The 16,994-nt window shown below is 45.5% G+C and overlaps 1 protein-coding gene across 1 annotated transcript in view; it reads right to left on the bottom strand.

Annotated features, from left to right (window-relative positions):
- Positions 1-16,994, bottom strand: part of PLA2G4F (phospholipase A2 group IVF) — a 178,854-nt gene that overhangs the window by 159,889 nt on the left and 1,971 nt on the right. The window contains exon 2 of the mRNA XM_075330911.1: positions 5,039-5,111. Within this exon, the coding sequence (XP_075187026.1) occupies positions 5,039-5,111 (73 nt within the window). The remainder of the gene's footprint in view (positions 1-5,038; positions 5,112-16,994) is intronic.

Below are 16,994 nucleotides of genomic sequence, written 5' to 3'. Positions count from 1 at the left end.
GGGGGAGAGGAGTCTAATAGGAGGAGTAGTCCTGGGGGAGGAGAAGTCTAATAGGTGGATTAGTCCTTGGGGGGAGGGGGAGTAGTCCTTAGGGGGAGGTGTCTAATAGGTGGAGTAGTCCTGGGCTGGGGGGTAGGTGAGTAGGTGCCCAATGCGTGCGGGGGGCGTGGCCAAGCGGGCATAGCGTGCGGGGGGCGTGGCCGAGCGGGCATAGCGCGGGGGGCGTGGCCGAGCGGGCATAGCGCACGGGGGGCGTGGCCGAGCGGGCATAGCGCACGGGGGGCGTGGCCGAGCAGGCATAGCAGGCGGGGGGCGTGGCCGAGCAGGCATAGCGTGCGGGGGGCATGGCCGAGCAGGCATAGCGTGCAGGGGGCATGGCCGAGCAGGCATAGCGTGCAGGGGACGTGGCCGAGCAGGCATAGCGTGCAGGGGACGTGGCCGAGCAGGCATAGCGTGCAGGGGGCATGGCCGAGCAGGCATAGCGTGCAGGGGGCATGGCCGAGCAGGCATAGCGTGCAGGGGGCATGGCCGAGCAGGCATAGCGTGCAGGGGGCATGGCCGAGCAGGCACAGTGTGCGGGGGTGGGGCCCAGGTAACTATGCAAAGCGGTTTCCATAGTTACCCGATGTGTACCATGGTTACCAGCATACGCCGGCTCCGGTACACGTGTGCCTGGAGCCGGAGTAAGCTAATAAGCATGGTACACATCAGGTAACTATTCAAAGCGACAGTGCATTTCATTCAGTGACAGTTCATTTTTTGTTTGTGGGTCTCCTGCTGTGCAGCACGCATCAGCGTGTTTGACAGCGGGAGACCAACGATCTGAATGGGCAGGGAGCCGGCATACGCTGGTAACCATGGTACACAATTGGGTAATTAAGCAAAGTGGTTTCCATGGTTACCCGATGTGTACCATGGTTACCAGCATACGCCGGCTCCGGCACAATCTCAGCAATGCAAGGGTATGTCTCAGCTGGGTTGCCGGTGTGGGCTCCCGGGGGTACAGCAGTCACCTGGGAGTCGGGGCTCCGTGTGCGTTCGGGGAATGCGTGCAGGGGGCCGGGCCTGGCCGAGCAGCCAATGCGTGCGGGGGGCCGGGGCGAGCGGCCAATCCGTGCAGGGGGCGGGGCCAGGCCGAGCCGAGCGGCCACTGCGACGGTTGTCACTGTAATGACGTCATTTTGGAGCAAGACAGACAGACAGAAAAAGGCAATTATATATATAGATACTGTAGATACAGCGTAACTTCACAAGGGCTGCAAGTTTAAAATCTGTAACATATAAATCCATACTCTGGATGCAAAATAAATGCGTTCCATGGGAAAGTAGCTGTGTTACAAGAGTATATGGAGCGGGTTGTAAATATGGATTTTGAAGGGAATTTGCTTCAGATTCCACATAGAATAACTATGGTAATCAAGCCTAACAACAGGATTCCTTCACAAGGTGGCTTTGGGTTTGTTTTTTATAGATGTCATTTCTCAGGATATGGTCACACAAAGCGTCGCTGCATTTTTTGTGATTTTGAAAATGCAACATGAAAGTATTCAATGAAACTCATTGATGGTTACCGCAAGCGGCTGTTCGCAGTTATTTTGGCTAAAGGTGCCAATACTTTTGTCTGGCCCATTTTTGGAATTTTGTGTGAAATGATCAACGATTTGATTTTTGTTTTATTCTCTTTTGTGTTTTTTCATTGCAAGCAAAATAAATGAAGATAATAATACCAAAGAATTTGTGATTGCAATCATTTTCAGGAAGAAACGGAGTATTATCTGACAAAATTGCAGGGGTGCCAATACTTTTGGCCAGCACTGTAGGTTTACTTTTATCTAAGGGGTTAAAAAAAAAAATCAGAAGTTTGTAAAAAAAAAAAGTGGTGCACTTTTTGCGTCATATTCTATGGCGCGTAGCGTTCTCCTTTTTCGGGATCTATGGCCACTGAGCCATCATTGGATAGCTAATTTTTTGCGTCTTGAGCTGACATTTTAACGGCACCATTTTTGCACAGATGCTACGTTTGATCGCCTGTTATTGCATTTTGCACAAAATTTGTGGTGACCAAAAAGCGCAATTTTGGCGTTTGGAATTTTTTTGCTGCTACGCCATTTACTGATCAGATTAACTGATTTTATATTTTGATAGATCGGGCGTTTCTGAACGCTGTGATTCCAAATGTGTGCATTTTTTTTTATTTTTTTAACTCTTTAATTTTCAATGTGGCGAATGAGGGGTGATTTGAACTTATTTTTTTTTTTTTTTTTTTTACTTTTTTTTATTTTACTAGTCCCCCTACGGGACTATAAGGATCAGAAGTCTGATCACTGATTCTTTTCTGTTGATCACAGTTATACAGCTGTGAACACCAGAAATGATCATCTCCTATCTCACACAGCACTCGGCCGGGTGAAACATGAAGTGAGCCATGTGAGCTACAGAAATCCTCATATGACCCTATGCTATCATGGCAACCATTGGCTCCACGTGATCACGTCACGTGACGTCTGATGGCAGCCGGTGAGTACAGTTTTACCACGATCGTCATTAAAATGACGCTGTCACATTTTGACAGCGCCATTTAAGGGGTTAACAGGTACGGGTTGATAGCGATTCCAGTCCTGCCTGTGAGGCACACATATCAGCTATACAAATCAGCCTACATATGTGCAGATCCCTGCCGGCTGCTCAGGCAGCCAGCAGGGATTAACTCTGACAGCAAGGAGGTAATTCTACTGCCCACAGTCGTTAAGTGGTTAAAACAGAAGAAAGTGATAGATAATTACTTAAGAGGAAAGCGGAGTCTTTTCCCCAATGGCCAGATGACTTCTTCCTATTTTGTTTAGGCCCAAGTCAGATATCCATCTTTTTACGTACACCTTCCCATCCATGTTTCTCACGAATAGAACATGCATCCATTATTGTACTTAGGGCTTTTCATATGTTGGTTTTTTGGCAAACTGTATGTTCATGGAAACAAAAAAAAGAAAAGCTGGGTCTAGCCAATTTCATGGCCACTACGCTCCACTGATACTGCAAAGCTGCCCAGGATTGAGTCAGCATCACCACAATGTCAGTGCTCAATTTGTCAATCAAGCAAGAGTTCACGGCCCCGCAGGAATTTGGAAAGCTGAGGAGTGGTGCTTTCTTGCCAACGATAAGAACCACAATCACTACTGTAGTGATGCAGCAACAAATACTGTTTCTCATTCTGGAATGCATTGTTATCCACGGAGGTGTTGAAAGAGAATCTGCCACCTACCAAAACACTATTTACTTGAATATACGGGGTTAATCTTCAGGAAAGTAACACTCCAATGCTGCCTGGCCGGTAGATAGAAAATGTGTGTACCAGGAGAAAAATAACTTCTTTCCTCCCAGGAGCCTCTGGCTTTCAGTTATAGAGGTGTGCAAGGTGATGCTACAATCACCGCTCTCTATACTGGGGTATAAGCATGCCCTGACACCTGCATTTACAGAAGCGCTGCAGAACCAGCTGTCAGTGTCAGGGTGTGCTTATAGCTGTCCATCATAGTATAGTGACCGTAATCACTCTATTGCACACCCTATGACTGAAAGCCAGCGGGATGAAATATCTATTTACTCCTAGTAGGTGCACTTTCAGTAAGGCTCTCTGACAGCGTTGTAATGTTAAACAATTCCTACCTAGGTAGAGCCCACTAAGTTTTGCACACCCTTTATCCCCCCCTCCTCTAGGCTGAACCCACAGCTACACCTCTGGCTGGACCCCACTGTTACATATGAAGAAAAGTGTTGTGCTTCTGATCTGGTTCTTTAAAGGGAACCTGTCAGGTCCCATATGTGTTGTAACCTAGTAGCAGTGTGATGTGTGTGCTAGTAACCCCGTCCTACCCATCCCTGTGTTGCAATAGTGTGAAATGTGCATGTATAAAAATATGTTTTATTACTTATGTGTACCCTATGTAAATGAGCAGGTCTCTAGCTCCATGGGTGTTGCTTCACCCCGTGGGCGTTTGCATGTTTTCCGTGGTATCAGGCCCCTGTGGGCGTGATACCATAGATTTACATGTGCAATGTCACCCTCAGCTCCTGGAATCCCGCACGTGCGCACTTACCATTCCCGCTGCCTTCTTATCCGGGTGTTTACTTCTTGTCTTCAGACGTGCTATGCGCATGACCGGAACCGCAGAAGTCTTCTGAGCATGCGCAGTGCGCGTCTGAAGACGAGAAGCGAGCTCCCGGATAACAAGGCTGCGGGAATGGTAAGTGCGCACGTGCGGGATCTCAAGGAGTGACAGGACATCGGTCATGTAAATCCATGGTATCACTCACAGGGACGTGATACTACGGAAAACATGCAAACGCCCACAGGGCGATGCGATAGCACAGGTCTCTAGTCCCCTGGGCATCTATATAGGGTACACATAAGTAATAAAACATTTTTATACATTCATATTACCCAATATTACAACACAGGGATGGGTAGGAAGGGGTTACTAGGCCACACATCACACTGCTACTACAGTAGGTTAGAACATGAATTACCTGACAGGTTCCCTTTAATAGCAGGAAAGGATGCAGCATCTGCAAGGCGAGAACTCCCTGAGCCAGGCGGCATCGGGAAATTCCTCTGTGGGTATTTCCCCCTCTCACCTATCTAGGACGCCACAGTGTTTTGATTGGCCAGTGTTATAGAGGTGAAAAAGTAAATGACCAGAGGGAATTTCTATGGTATTTGCCCTGTTTCTTGCAGGGAGAGTTTGTGGACTGTGTGCACTATAGTACCAGAAGGCATAAAACACTTCCAGAATCCTTGGAACAGCACCGGCTGGAGGAGTACAGAGGATAGATCAGAGAAACTTCAGCAGCAGGTCCTCTAATTTTTGCTCCAATGAAGCTTCTCATACAGTATATTATTAGTTATTTCGACAGAATGATAATTGTGAATACTTTGAGGACAAGCTCCCTAGGAAACAAACAATGTCACTCCTATATAAAAATGTGGAAACAATTACATTCCAACAATTTGTCTTTAAAATAGTAATTCTTTGCAACTTACACATGTCCACGCCTTTAATATTTCGGGCTCGTAACACAGTCACATTCAGATTATAATACGGATGAACTTCTTTCTGCAAATATAAAAAGGTATCAAGATTCAATGCTACAACATAGCATCACAGCCTATAGAATAAGGACAGCCCGCTTGCTCTTTTATGGCCCCTTTCAGTCGTCCGTGTTTCAGCTATGTGTGACATCTGTTTATAACACTGATGCCACACGCACCCATGTTATTCTGTGGGGTTACTCATACATCCGTGTTTTCACATGGACTGTGTGGCCCCGCATGCACACGTGTGATTTTTGGCCAGCAGCATGGGTGTCACACGGGCCGCACACTGATGTGATCCGTGTGACATCAGTGTGACACGTACCAGAGAAAACAGTGTCTTTGAAATAAAATGAATTTCTATACTCCCCTGTCTCCAGAGCTGCTGTCTTCGGCTCTGCTATCACTTGCTTCTGACCCCCGCTCATTATGCTCATTGCATATTCACTGCACCAAGGACCTGCAAGCAAAAGCAACTCTGGAGACATCAGCGCCAGGAACAGGTGAGCATCCAGCAGTGTTTGTGCAGTGATGTCAGGAGGTCATCAGAGTATCCAATGAACGCGGATGACCTCCTGGCGACACCCGCCCTACCGCAGGCGTCGCGACAGTGACTTCACAGGTTCATCGGAGCTCATTGTGAACTCTGATAAACCTTTGACATTACTGTTATGACATCCCCGGTAGCGCGGGTGTTGTCAGGAGGTCATCAGAGTTCATTGGATACTTCGATGAAGCCATGACTTCACAGCCACACCCACACACACACACAAACACTGCTGAGGGCGCAAGTGCGGTGGCCTGGGCTGACCTTATGAGGACCAGGTGACTGCAGTGTAGCATACACAGTAGTGTCTGTGTGCCTGCAGGGGCTGCTCTCACAATCAATGGCGAACGTTCTGTTCTCCATTGAATGTGTCAGCAGTATGGGATCGACATGGGCCCCCCTAATTGGATTACAGCAGACAAGGATTAGAGATTGGACAGGGAAATAAATTTGAAAAAAAAGAGGGTCTCATCTTTATTGAATAATTTTCTTTTTTTATGTCTTTTCAGGTTCGCATTTGGAGAACGTCGTGGGACGTCACAATGGATTATGGCGGACCTTTTGTATTTTTTTAAAAAAACAAAAATTGGTGAATGAGGGCTGAAGTCGGGTTTTTTTTGTTCAAATAAACTTTTTTATTCTCCTTTCAACTACTGGATTAGTAATGGGGGTGTTATAGACCCTCCCCATTACTAATATAAGGCTTAGTGGCAGCTGTGAGGTGTCATTAACCACTTATATTAACCCGATTGCCACTGCACCAGGGAAATCAGGATAAGTCAGGTAAAATGTCAGGATTGTCGCATCTAATGGATGCAACAATTCTGGGCAGCGGCAGGCTGCTATTTTTAGGCTGGTGGGGGCCAATAACCATGCATCTCCCCCAGCCTGAGAATACCAGGCACCAGCTGTTGGCTTTATCATGGCTGTGTATCAAAATTGTAGGGGACTGCACGCCATTATTTTTTTTTTATTAATTTAAATAATTAAAAATAAAAGCTGCATGGGATCCATCTTATTATGATACACAGTCAAGATAAGTACACGGATGGGGGCTGCAGCCGTATGCTTATCTATGCTGGGTATCACAATATGGGGAGACTGATTCAGGGACCGAGGCGGATCAAAAAATGAAGAATCCCAAATGGTATCAGAGTGGCTGGAACTTTAACGGATTGCAGACCTAATCCTGACACACAACTAGAAATAGCCGTGGGACGAGCCTACGATGACCTAGTCGTCTCGACACAGCTGGAGAACTAAATATTCTCACAGATAGAGATATAAGAAAGCTAATCTGCCTTGGAGCAGTCCCCGAAGATAGATAGATAGCCCCCCACATGTAAAGGCTACGGTGATATAGAAAAATACAATACAAAGCTAGAAAAGACAGATTCAGCAAAGGTGAGGCCCAAACTATCTTTATAGGAAAGGATAGAAAGGCACAACTGTCTGCAGCCGTAAAAAACCCTAATATATACCAGCACTTCTGATATGGAAAAATCCTGAGGTCACACAACCTCTCCCCCACTGTATCGGCAATGTGATGTTACTGGGATCCAAAAACACATACAGATGAGGGAATGAATTAATACCAAGCATGACAAACACAATACCTTTATCTAGGAGGCCGCATGGCACATGAAATACAGAATATAGTGTAGGACCCCCCATTGAGATTTGCCGTAACGTTGGCAGGGGTGGCTCAAAGAATTGATCAATTATTTGCTAAAAATCTCATTTATATTACAGTACAGTTGGCATAAATCTGTGAATTTGCACTTTTTATATGATGCATGCCATTTTCAGATCGTGCTGGCTCCCCTCTCAAACACGATACCTTGCAGAATCATGGAGCTAAGTACAGACACTCCCAGCAGGGAATGATCCCATTCCACCAAGAACTCCACACAGACAAAATAGGAATCAAGCATTAGTAGCAAAACAGAAAAAACAACTAGAAAGTGGAAAACAAACAGCAGAGGTACAAAGACCATTTATCTGAGAGGAGTTCTGGTAGGGAGCAGGGCTGGTTACACAATGTCCTTAACACACAGGAGACCATTGAGCACCGACAAGTAACAAGAGAAAACTACTCGGTTAAATAGCCCAATCTGACCCAGATTGCCAGTCCTCCACAGGTGTGTGGCTTTCATTCCACACATCAACTGCACCGCCAGCACTGACCACAAGAGGGAGCCCCAAACTGGAAAACGTATTCACAACAGGAGACCCTATGCCAATTTTTTTATTTATTTTTACACCACGATATGGACACACACAGTGTCTGTGATTGACTGCAGTCAGACACGCTGTCACAGAGGGTGGTAGGGTTGGACTGCCTGCAAATAATCAGACGCTGGGACTGCTAGTGGGCAAGGGAAGCAGTGGCTATATATGAGGTTAATCAGCGGCCTCGGAAGTAGCGTTACAGCAGCACAGGAGACTGTTAAGTATAACACGCTTGCTTAAATCCCCCCTATCCCTTCTACCACCATTTTAAAGCGCCTGATTTGGGTCCCTATAGACTTATATGGGTCCAGCAATTGGCCAGATACCTTGGATTAATTCCGGGCCTGAATCTTTTTGTTGTTTTTTTTTTAAAATGCAGTTGGACTCGCCAAACCCAGGTATCTGCGGGTCCGTCTATCACTAATCACCACTACACTGTGTGCAGAATTATTAGGCAAATGAGTATTTTGATCACATGATACGTTTGATACATGTTGTCCTACACCAAGCTGTATAGGCTGAGAGCCAACTACCAATTAAGTAAATCAGGGGATGTGCATCTCTGTAACGAGGAGGGGTGCGGTGTAGTGACATCAACACCCTATATAAGGGGTGCTTAATTATTAGGCAACTTCCTTTCCTTTGTCAAAATGGGTCAGAAGAGAGATTTGACGGGCTCTGAAAAGTCCAAAATTGTGAGATGTCTTGCAGAGGGATGCAGCAGTCTTGAAATTGACAAACTTTTGAAGCGTGATCACCGAACAATCAAGCGTTTCATGGCAAATAGCCAACTGGGTCGCAAGAAGCGTGTTGGGCAAAAAAGGCGCAAAATAACTGCCCATAAACTGAGGAAAATCAAGCGTGAAGCTGCCAAGATGCCATTTGCCACCAGTTTGGCCATATTTCAGAGCTGCAACGTTACTGGAGTATCAAAAAGCACAAGGTGTGCCATACTCAGGGACATGGCCAAGGTAACGAAGGCTGAAAAACCACCACCTCTGACCAAGAAACAGAAGATAAAACGTCAAGACTGGGCCAAGAAATATCTGAAGACTGATTTTTCAAAGGTTTTATGGACTGATGAAATGAGAGTGACTCTTGATGGGCAGATGGATGGGCCAGAGGCTGGATCAGTAAAGGGCAGAGAGCTCCACTCCGACTCAGACGCCAGCAAGGTGAAGGTGGGCACTGGTATGGGCTGGGATCCAGGGCTGTGGAGTCGGTAAGCCAAACCTTCGACTCCAACTCCTCAATTTCCCTTGCACCGACTCCAACTCCTACTCCTACATATATTGCTTACAGTTAAGTGAAAAATTTATTGTTGTACATGAACATGTGTATGTGAACATCAGACATTTAATTTTTATGATACAATAATCAAGATATTTGGATAGAACATAAAATATATTTATTGGATACAACTTTAGAACACAAAAAACTAATAAATTGGAAATATAAAAGGAAAAGAGTTCCAGCGCCTGGCGCTGGAACTCTTTTCCTTTTCTATTATTGATTGACTGCCAAGTCAAATCCGTGCGCAGGATTTGGAACACACCAGCAAGGCAGTACGGTGAGCTGGATTACCCCCTTTCCCTCTGCAAATTGTAAATATGTTATACAATATGTAATATACAGTAGATTACATATATTTCTTGTGTATATATATAATTACATATTGTATTACATATTTACAATTTATTAGTTTTTTGTGTTCTAAAGTTGTATATTTTTCACTTAAATATAAGCATTTTATATATATATATATATATATATATATATATATAACACTATGTAAGTGGCAAAAAAACAGATTTCAACAAAAACATAGTAAATAACATTTGTGTAGTCTATGAATTTGTTGTAAGAAATAGAATTGCCTCCATCAGATCCTCCTTCACAGATGACTTAAATCTGGCCTAATAATTTTAAGGCTAGAGAACAACCTCTCTACAGTAACTTGGGCTGGAGGCAAAGCAATAACCACATGGGCAACATCTCTAACAATTTCCGGGTATAAAGGAATTGCCTCATGCACAGTCAGTTTTGTTGAATTTTTCTATTTCTTTGAGAGGAAGTGAAAAATGTTGCTGAAATCTGGTCAATCTGCTGCTATAGGAGACGGAGGGAAATCTTTTTCCTTGCGGCAACGCTTTGCCTGCTCCATGTCATCCAAATACCTGTCAATGTTAAACTCATCATCTGATGAGGATGAAGATATGGCAGCAGTAGCACTGTCAGGCCCCAAGTCCTCTTGCGCCTGGCAGTCCTGTAGCCGCTCATCCTAACTGCTACCTCACTCAAAGCTTCTTTTCCTTTAGTAAGCTGTTGATCATCAAGCAGTATACGATGACTTGGGTCCACATAAACAGCTGCCAGAAGAAATTTTATTTTCCAATAGCTGTGTATCTCTCCATTTCATTGAAGCAGAAATGCCATCTGCGATTAAACCTCCTCTTTGGGACAGACAAAATAGCAAGTTCTTCCATTCCTTTATGAAAATGCCAGGAGTTAAATCCTCAGCTTGTAATTTTTTAGTCACGGTAAATGGGTGATTAAGCAATTCCTTCAATTTAGCCACCTGTGTCCATTGACCTTCATTTAATGTTACTTGAGGGTTCACCATATCTATAAGAAACAATTTTAGTTCAAGCAATCGCTCAATCATTAAATAAGTTCTGCCTCACCGAGTGGCTTGATCAACAATTGCCCCTTTCCCAGCACATCTCCTCAAGATGGAATCAATTTTAGGGGTTCTGGCAGCAATAACCAACTTCCTCACTTTTCCAATTAGATTTCCAGCATGTCAGCCCAGTTTCACACATCTGGCCTTTCGACGGTTTGTCGGATGTGGCGCACGCCAGTACAGTACGATACAGTACAGTGGCAGCACCGCAACTTCCGGGTCACATGCTCCGGTCACATGACAGCATGTGACCGGCGTTTGTCGAGCTGCCACTGTACTGTATACACTGTACTGGAGTGCGCCGCATCCGCCAAACCGGCGAAAAGCCGGATGTGTGAAACCGGGGTCCCGGTCTTGCAGACTCTTTCATTGCCAGCTGCAGCGTGTGCACAACACAGCGCATGTGATGAATATGAAAGTGTTTTGAAGCAGCTTCAACAAGATCATCTAATCCTAAAGTATCATTTTGCTGTTCTTCTGTTGTAATATCTGTTTGTTCCTCCGTTACATGAGCAGCGCTGTGGCTCCATCTCACACATACTGAATCCTAAATGTTCTTTTAGCTGTTGTCCATTACTCTCATTCATCAGTTTAATTGTACTTATGTGTGAAGCATTGTTCGTTACAATAGCAAGAACCTGTTCTTTTTTGAGTTGGTAATCTTGCAGAACTTTTTCCACTAAGGCCTGGAGAAGCTGGCTGCTGTGATGAGCTTTACTATCTGTTACTGCCAGTGACTTGGTAACAATTTCTTTCTTCTTTACAAACATTGAATATTGATGGCAAAATAATTCAGTGAAATGCAGTGACTCTGGGCATCCAGCAAAGGCAATGGGTGACAAGACAGGACATTCAGACACATCATTTTCAGTTTGTGGTGTTTTTCTAATCTGCTTTTGCTATTGAAAGCATTATTTATGAGCTCAAAAACCTTTCAGGTGATGCGTTTTTTTTAAAAAGCTGATCTGCTTTTGCAGCTGAAAAACGTATCCTCAAAAAACGCAGCAAAAACTCTGTGTGTGAATGTAGCCTTAGATAAGGAATAGAGCAGACATTTATAGGACATTTCATAACTTTCCCAAATTCCTATGAAACAACATTCAGCACATTCTGCATTGCACTACTGTGCCCAATTTATTATATATTCTAGGAGTCGGAGTCGGTGCGTTTTATACAGACTCCGACTCCACCAAAATGAGCTCCGACTCCGACTCCACAGCCCTGCTGGTATCATCAAACATGAACTTGTGGGACCTTTTTGGGTTGAGGATGGAGTGAAGCTCAACTCCCAGACCTACTGCCAGTTTCTAGAAGACAACTTCTTCAAGCAGTGACACAGGAAGAAGTTGGTATCGTTCAAGAAAAACATGATTTTCATGCAGGACAAAGCTCCATCACATGCATCCAACTACTCCACAGTGTGGCTGGCCAGTAAAGGTCTAAAAGATGAAAAAATAATGACATGGCCCCCTTGTTCACCTGATCTGAACCCCATAGAGAACCTGTGGTCCCTCATAAAATGTGAGATCTACAGGGAGGGAAAACAGTGCACCTCTGGGAGCAGTGTCTGGAGGCTGTGGTGGCTGCTGCACGCAAAGTTGATCATAAACAGATCAAGCAATGACAGAATCTATGGATGGTCGGCTGCTGAGTGTCATCATAAAGAAAGGTGGCTATATTGGTCACTAATTTTTTGGGGTTTTGTTTTTGAATGTCGGAAATGTTTATTTCTAAATTTTGTGCAGTTATATTGGTTTACCTGGTGACAATAAACAAGTGAGATGGGAATAGATTTGTTTTTTATTAAGTTGCCTAATAATTCTGCACAGTAATAGTTACCTGCACAAACAGAATCCTCCTAAGAAGCCAAATCTAAAAACCCCTCCAACTGCCAAAAATATTAAGCTTTGATATTTATCAGTCTTTTGGGTTGATTGAGAACATAGTTGTTGATCAATAATAAAAAAAAAATCCTCTAAAATACAACTTGCCTACACCGTGTGCAGAATTATTAGGCGTCTGGAGAAAAACCTGTAGCGAAACAGAAGATACAGCGCTTCCTGGGTGCAGTGGTTAAGTTAAAGACAGAGTGCTCCTAATTCAATGCGCTCACCTGGACATGGCAAAAGCAGGCATATGTTGCTGCAGGGACATTCTCCTAGCAAAGGCAGCTACTCCACCATTCTGAATAGGAGATTTCCAGTCGGCTCCGATCGGAAATTAACTAAGGAAAAAAAACAAAACGGTGTGCACCACTTGCAATGGAGCCCTACTCTGTACCATAATGGATTTGATGCAAACGGATGCACATGTACCTGAAGAAGGCATTCGCCGAAACGCGTTGTACAGTTCCGATACTATTTATTTTATGACGATAAAACCAAGTTAAATTTACCCTTGCATCAAATCCATTGTGGAGGAGGGCACGGCTCCATTGCAAGTGGCGCACAAGGTCTTATTTTCCTTCAACTAATCACTACTAGTAATCATAGACAGAACCAGGACGTATTAAATATCATGGACAATTGCCCCACCATAAAGTCTGTGGGCAACTGAGAACCCAATAGGTTTCCCCTCTTATAATAGAGGTTCCTACAGAGTATATAATATTGTACCGGAGAACTACCGCAAGTCATTTTCACTAAATTAAGAATTGCACATTTTATTATTTATATACTAGGAAATACAAATAGTCTAAAAAGATCCCAATTACAACAAAATATACTTGGCTGTTTGAACAAAAGAGGAGATAATATAACATTACTCGCTTTTACACCATTACAAGCGCACAAACGTAAAAGGCATGCTATTGTGCTAGATAGCCGTCCAATGGCAATATCGGTGTACAGCGGTGTAACTAGAGTCTGATGAGCCCCGGAGCGGAGTTTGAGCCTGGCCCCCCTATATGATCATCAGATGGGTAATTTTAGCATTCTAAATTCTATAAAGACATACAAGTTACCCCCCTCCCTTCATTGTGTAGTAATGTCTCCCATGATGTACTAATGTCTCCCATCCTAGGCCACTTTCTGGTAAATATGTCCCCCATCCTGGTATATAGCCCCCTCATGCTGCTATATAGCCCCCATCATGATATGTAGCCCCTCATCCTGGTATATAGCCCCCATCATGATATGTAGCCCCTCATCCTGGTATATAGCCCCCCACCCCACCACGCCACACACAGTAAAAAATAAACAATAGTACATATCTTCCCTGCGCTCCTCCCGTTGTCCTCCTGCGATGGAAACTGAATAGCATGTAAGTAGCGCAGCGTATGATGTCAGTGTCATGCGCGGCCACTTACAGTGCTGGCAGCTGTCAACATATTCTTTGCTCCCCATGCCCAGGACTGTGTGCGTGAGGAGCAATGAATATTCATGGCCTAAAACAGCCGGCACATCGCAGTGCAGGGACTTGATGGGTCTTTGTGCTGTGATATATTTCAGCTGGATGCGTGTCCTCACACATCCATCTGAATCAGGGGCTAGGGCAGGCAGGCCCCCTGCACCCCCGGACCCGGTCGCAGTGGCGATCTCTGCGACCACAGTAGTTGGTGTATTTATTTGTAAAATTACTGCCTAATTCACTGTTAATTACCGTAATACATAGAATCTCTTAGCTAACCACTAGATGGCAGTATAAGCGCATTTGTAAATATATGTGCTACTGCTAGTTAGCATATGTAACAGTGCTCAATCCAAAAGTGCAAGTGCTTTATACAGATAGGAGCTATTAGATGCAGCATAAATGATCATCTCTATTGGCAATAGCCCCCATAATGAAAGCAGCAACAACAAACAGAGCATGTGAATGTCAATGCTTAGAAAACCTGCCATAACCTACATTAGTAAATCCACAATGTGGTATACATAATATAATCTTAATATTTACCCAATGTAGGTTTTAATCTCCCAGTCTGTGTCCCCGACGCATGATTCGTGTAGATCTACTTTTGCAAGAGGCGTGGTTATGTTTCCTTGATCAGCATTTGGGCACTGAGTCCAGTCATGTGTCCAATTACAGCCAGCAGCGCGACCGCGAACAAAGCATGTGTGGTCGAAACAAAGTCCCGATCTCCTGCCCGCCAAGTGAAGGCAAGTGCCAAGACTTGGGGAGGACAACCGCAAATCCCAGGCGCCACTCAATGGGTAAATGTGTGGATGTGCTTATATGGGGCGCATATATATATATATATATATATATATATATATATATATATATATATATATATATATATATATATATATATATATATATATTGCAGCCATCATATTGAAGAGCTCATGTAATGATAGTCCACACGCTGCCTCAGTATAATTTAATCATAATCCAGCTGTGTCCATATGGCCAAAGTACTGAACGCACACTAATATATATATATTTATTTTTTATTTCACTTTAGTTAAGTCTATATAATTCAACATAAAGGATGATTAGCCACGACATATAATCACTCTATATACCCTTGCATGACATATTAAATATTATTTTCATGTATATCACTTCATTTCATCTTCCCCCATCCCTAATCCATACATAAATATATTAATTACTACATTTTACAGTCTAAAGTTACATTTTATTAGAAAGGAAAAAAAAATAAGAATAAAGCAGATGCTTTACACTTAAGGGTGCTTTACACGCTGTGACGTCGCTAGCGATCTAGTTAGCGATGTGACACGCCAGATCGCAGATGTGATCTGCCGAGATCACATGTGACCGGCGCTATAAAACGACCTATTGTGCGATCTCGAGATCGCTAGCGATGTTGCAGCGTGTAAAGTGGCCTTTACAGAGTCTCTCGTATGGCTGTAACTGCTTCCGGGGCCTCTCATTACCCTCATACATACTCACTGCTTCCCCCAGCAGTCTCGGCGTCTGTGACTGGTTGCAGTCAGACTGTGCCCGCACCCTGAGTTGACAGCATCTGACTGCTTGGAATCACAGACATCGTGTGTGCATCTCTATAGATAATCTATAGATACAGATAAAGCATACAGCTACAGGCTGCAGCCCCCAGCCGTGTGCTTATCTTCGCTGTGTATCAAAATAAGAGGAACCACATGTGGCTATTTTTATTAAATGATTTAAATAATTAATTTAAAAAAAACAGCGTGCAGTCCCTCCCCTCAAATAATTTTTATACCCAGCCTTGATAAAGACAACAGCTGGGGGCTGGTGTTCTCAGGCTGGGGAGACCCATGCTTATTAGGCCCCCCCAGCCTAAAAATAGCAGCTTACAGCCACCCAGGATTGTCACATCCGTAAGATGTAACAATCCAGACCCTTTACCTGGCTCATCCCAATTGCACTGGTGCGGTGGCACTAGGGGTAATATTAGTGGTTAATGACAGCTCACAGCTGCTACTAAGCCCTAGATCTGTAATTGGAGGTATCTGTGAAACCACCACTACTAATCTGTAAGTGAAAAGAAATAAACACAAACACCGAAAAAATCCTTAAAAACCCCACTTTCTTTCTCCAATTTATTAAGCCCAAACACCCAGTTCCGCCGTAATCCACATGAGGTTGGACCCGCTGATTCCGGATATCTGTGGGTTCGCCCATCACTATACATATTGCATACCCTCAGCCACATGACTGTCATTCCCGGCTCTGACACCAGCGGACCCTCACAGTGCACTGGGTGAGGGATGCGGGGAGACGCGCAAGGGCGAGGGATGCGGGGAGACGCGCAAGGGCGAGGGATGCGGGGAGACGCGCAAGGGCGAGGGATGCGGGGAGACGCGCAAGGGCGAGGGATGCGGGGAGACGCGCAAGGGCGAGGGATGCGGGGAGACGCGCAAGGGCGAGGGATGCGGGGAGACGCGCAAGGGCGAGGGATGCGGGGAGACGCGCAAGGGCGAGGGATGCGGGGAGACGCGCAAGGGCGAGGGATGCGGGGAGACGCGCAGGGGAGGGATGCGGGGAGACGCGCAGGGGAGGGATGCGGGGAGACGCGCAGGGGAGGGATGCGAGGAGACGCGCAGGGGAGGGATGCGGGGAGACGCGCAGGGGAGGGATGCGGGGAGACGCGCAGGGGAGGGATGCGGGGAGACGCGCAGGGGAGGGATGCGAGGAGACGCGCAGGGGAGGGATGCGAGGAGACGCGCAGGGGAGGGATGCGAGGAGACGCGCAGGGCGAGGGATGCGAGGAGACGCGCAGGGCGAGGGATGCGAGGAGACGCGCAGGGCGAGGGATGCGAGGAGACGCGCAGGGCGAGGGATGCGAGGAGACGCGCAGGGCGAGGGATGCGAGGAGACGCGCAGGGCGAGGGATGCGAGGAGACGCGCAGGGCGAGGGATGCGAGGAGACGCGCAGGGCGAGGGATGCGAGGAGACGCGCAGGGCGAGGGATGCGAGGAGACGCGCATGGCGAGGGATGCGAGGAGACGCGCAGGGCGAGGGATGCGAGGAGACGCGCAGGGCGAGGGATGCGA

Source organism: Anomaloglossus baeobatrachus, chromosome 12 (assembly GCF_048569485.1).
Source record: "Anomaloglossus baeobatrachus isolate aAnoBae1 chromosome 12, aAnoBae1.hap1, whole genome shotgun sequence".
Taxonomy (NCBI): domain Eukaryota; kingdom Metazoa; phylum Chordata; class Amphibia; order Anura; family Aromobatidae; genus Anomaloglossus; species Anomaloglossus baeobatrachus.
The sequence above is the reverse complement of the archived record's forward strand: the minus strand, read 5'-3'. Positions and strand labels throughout refer to the sequence as shown.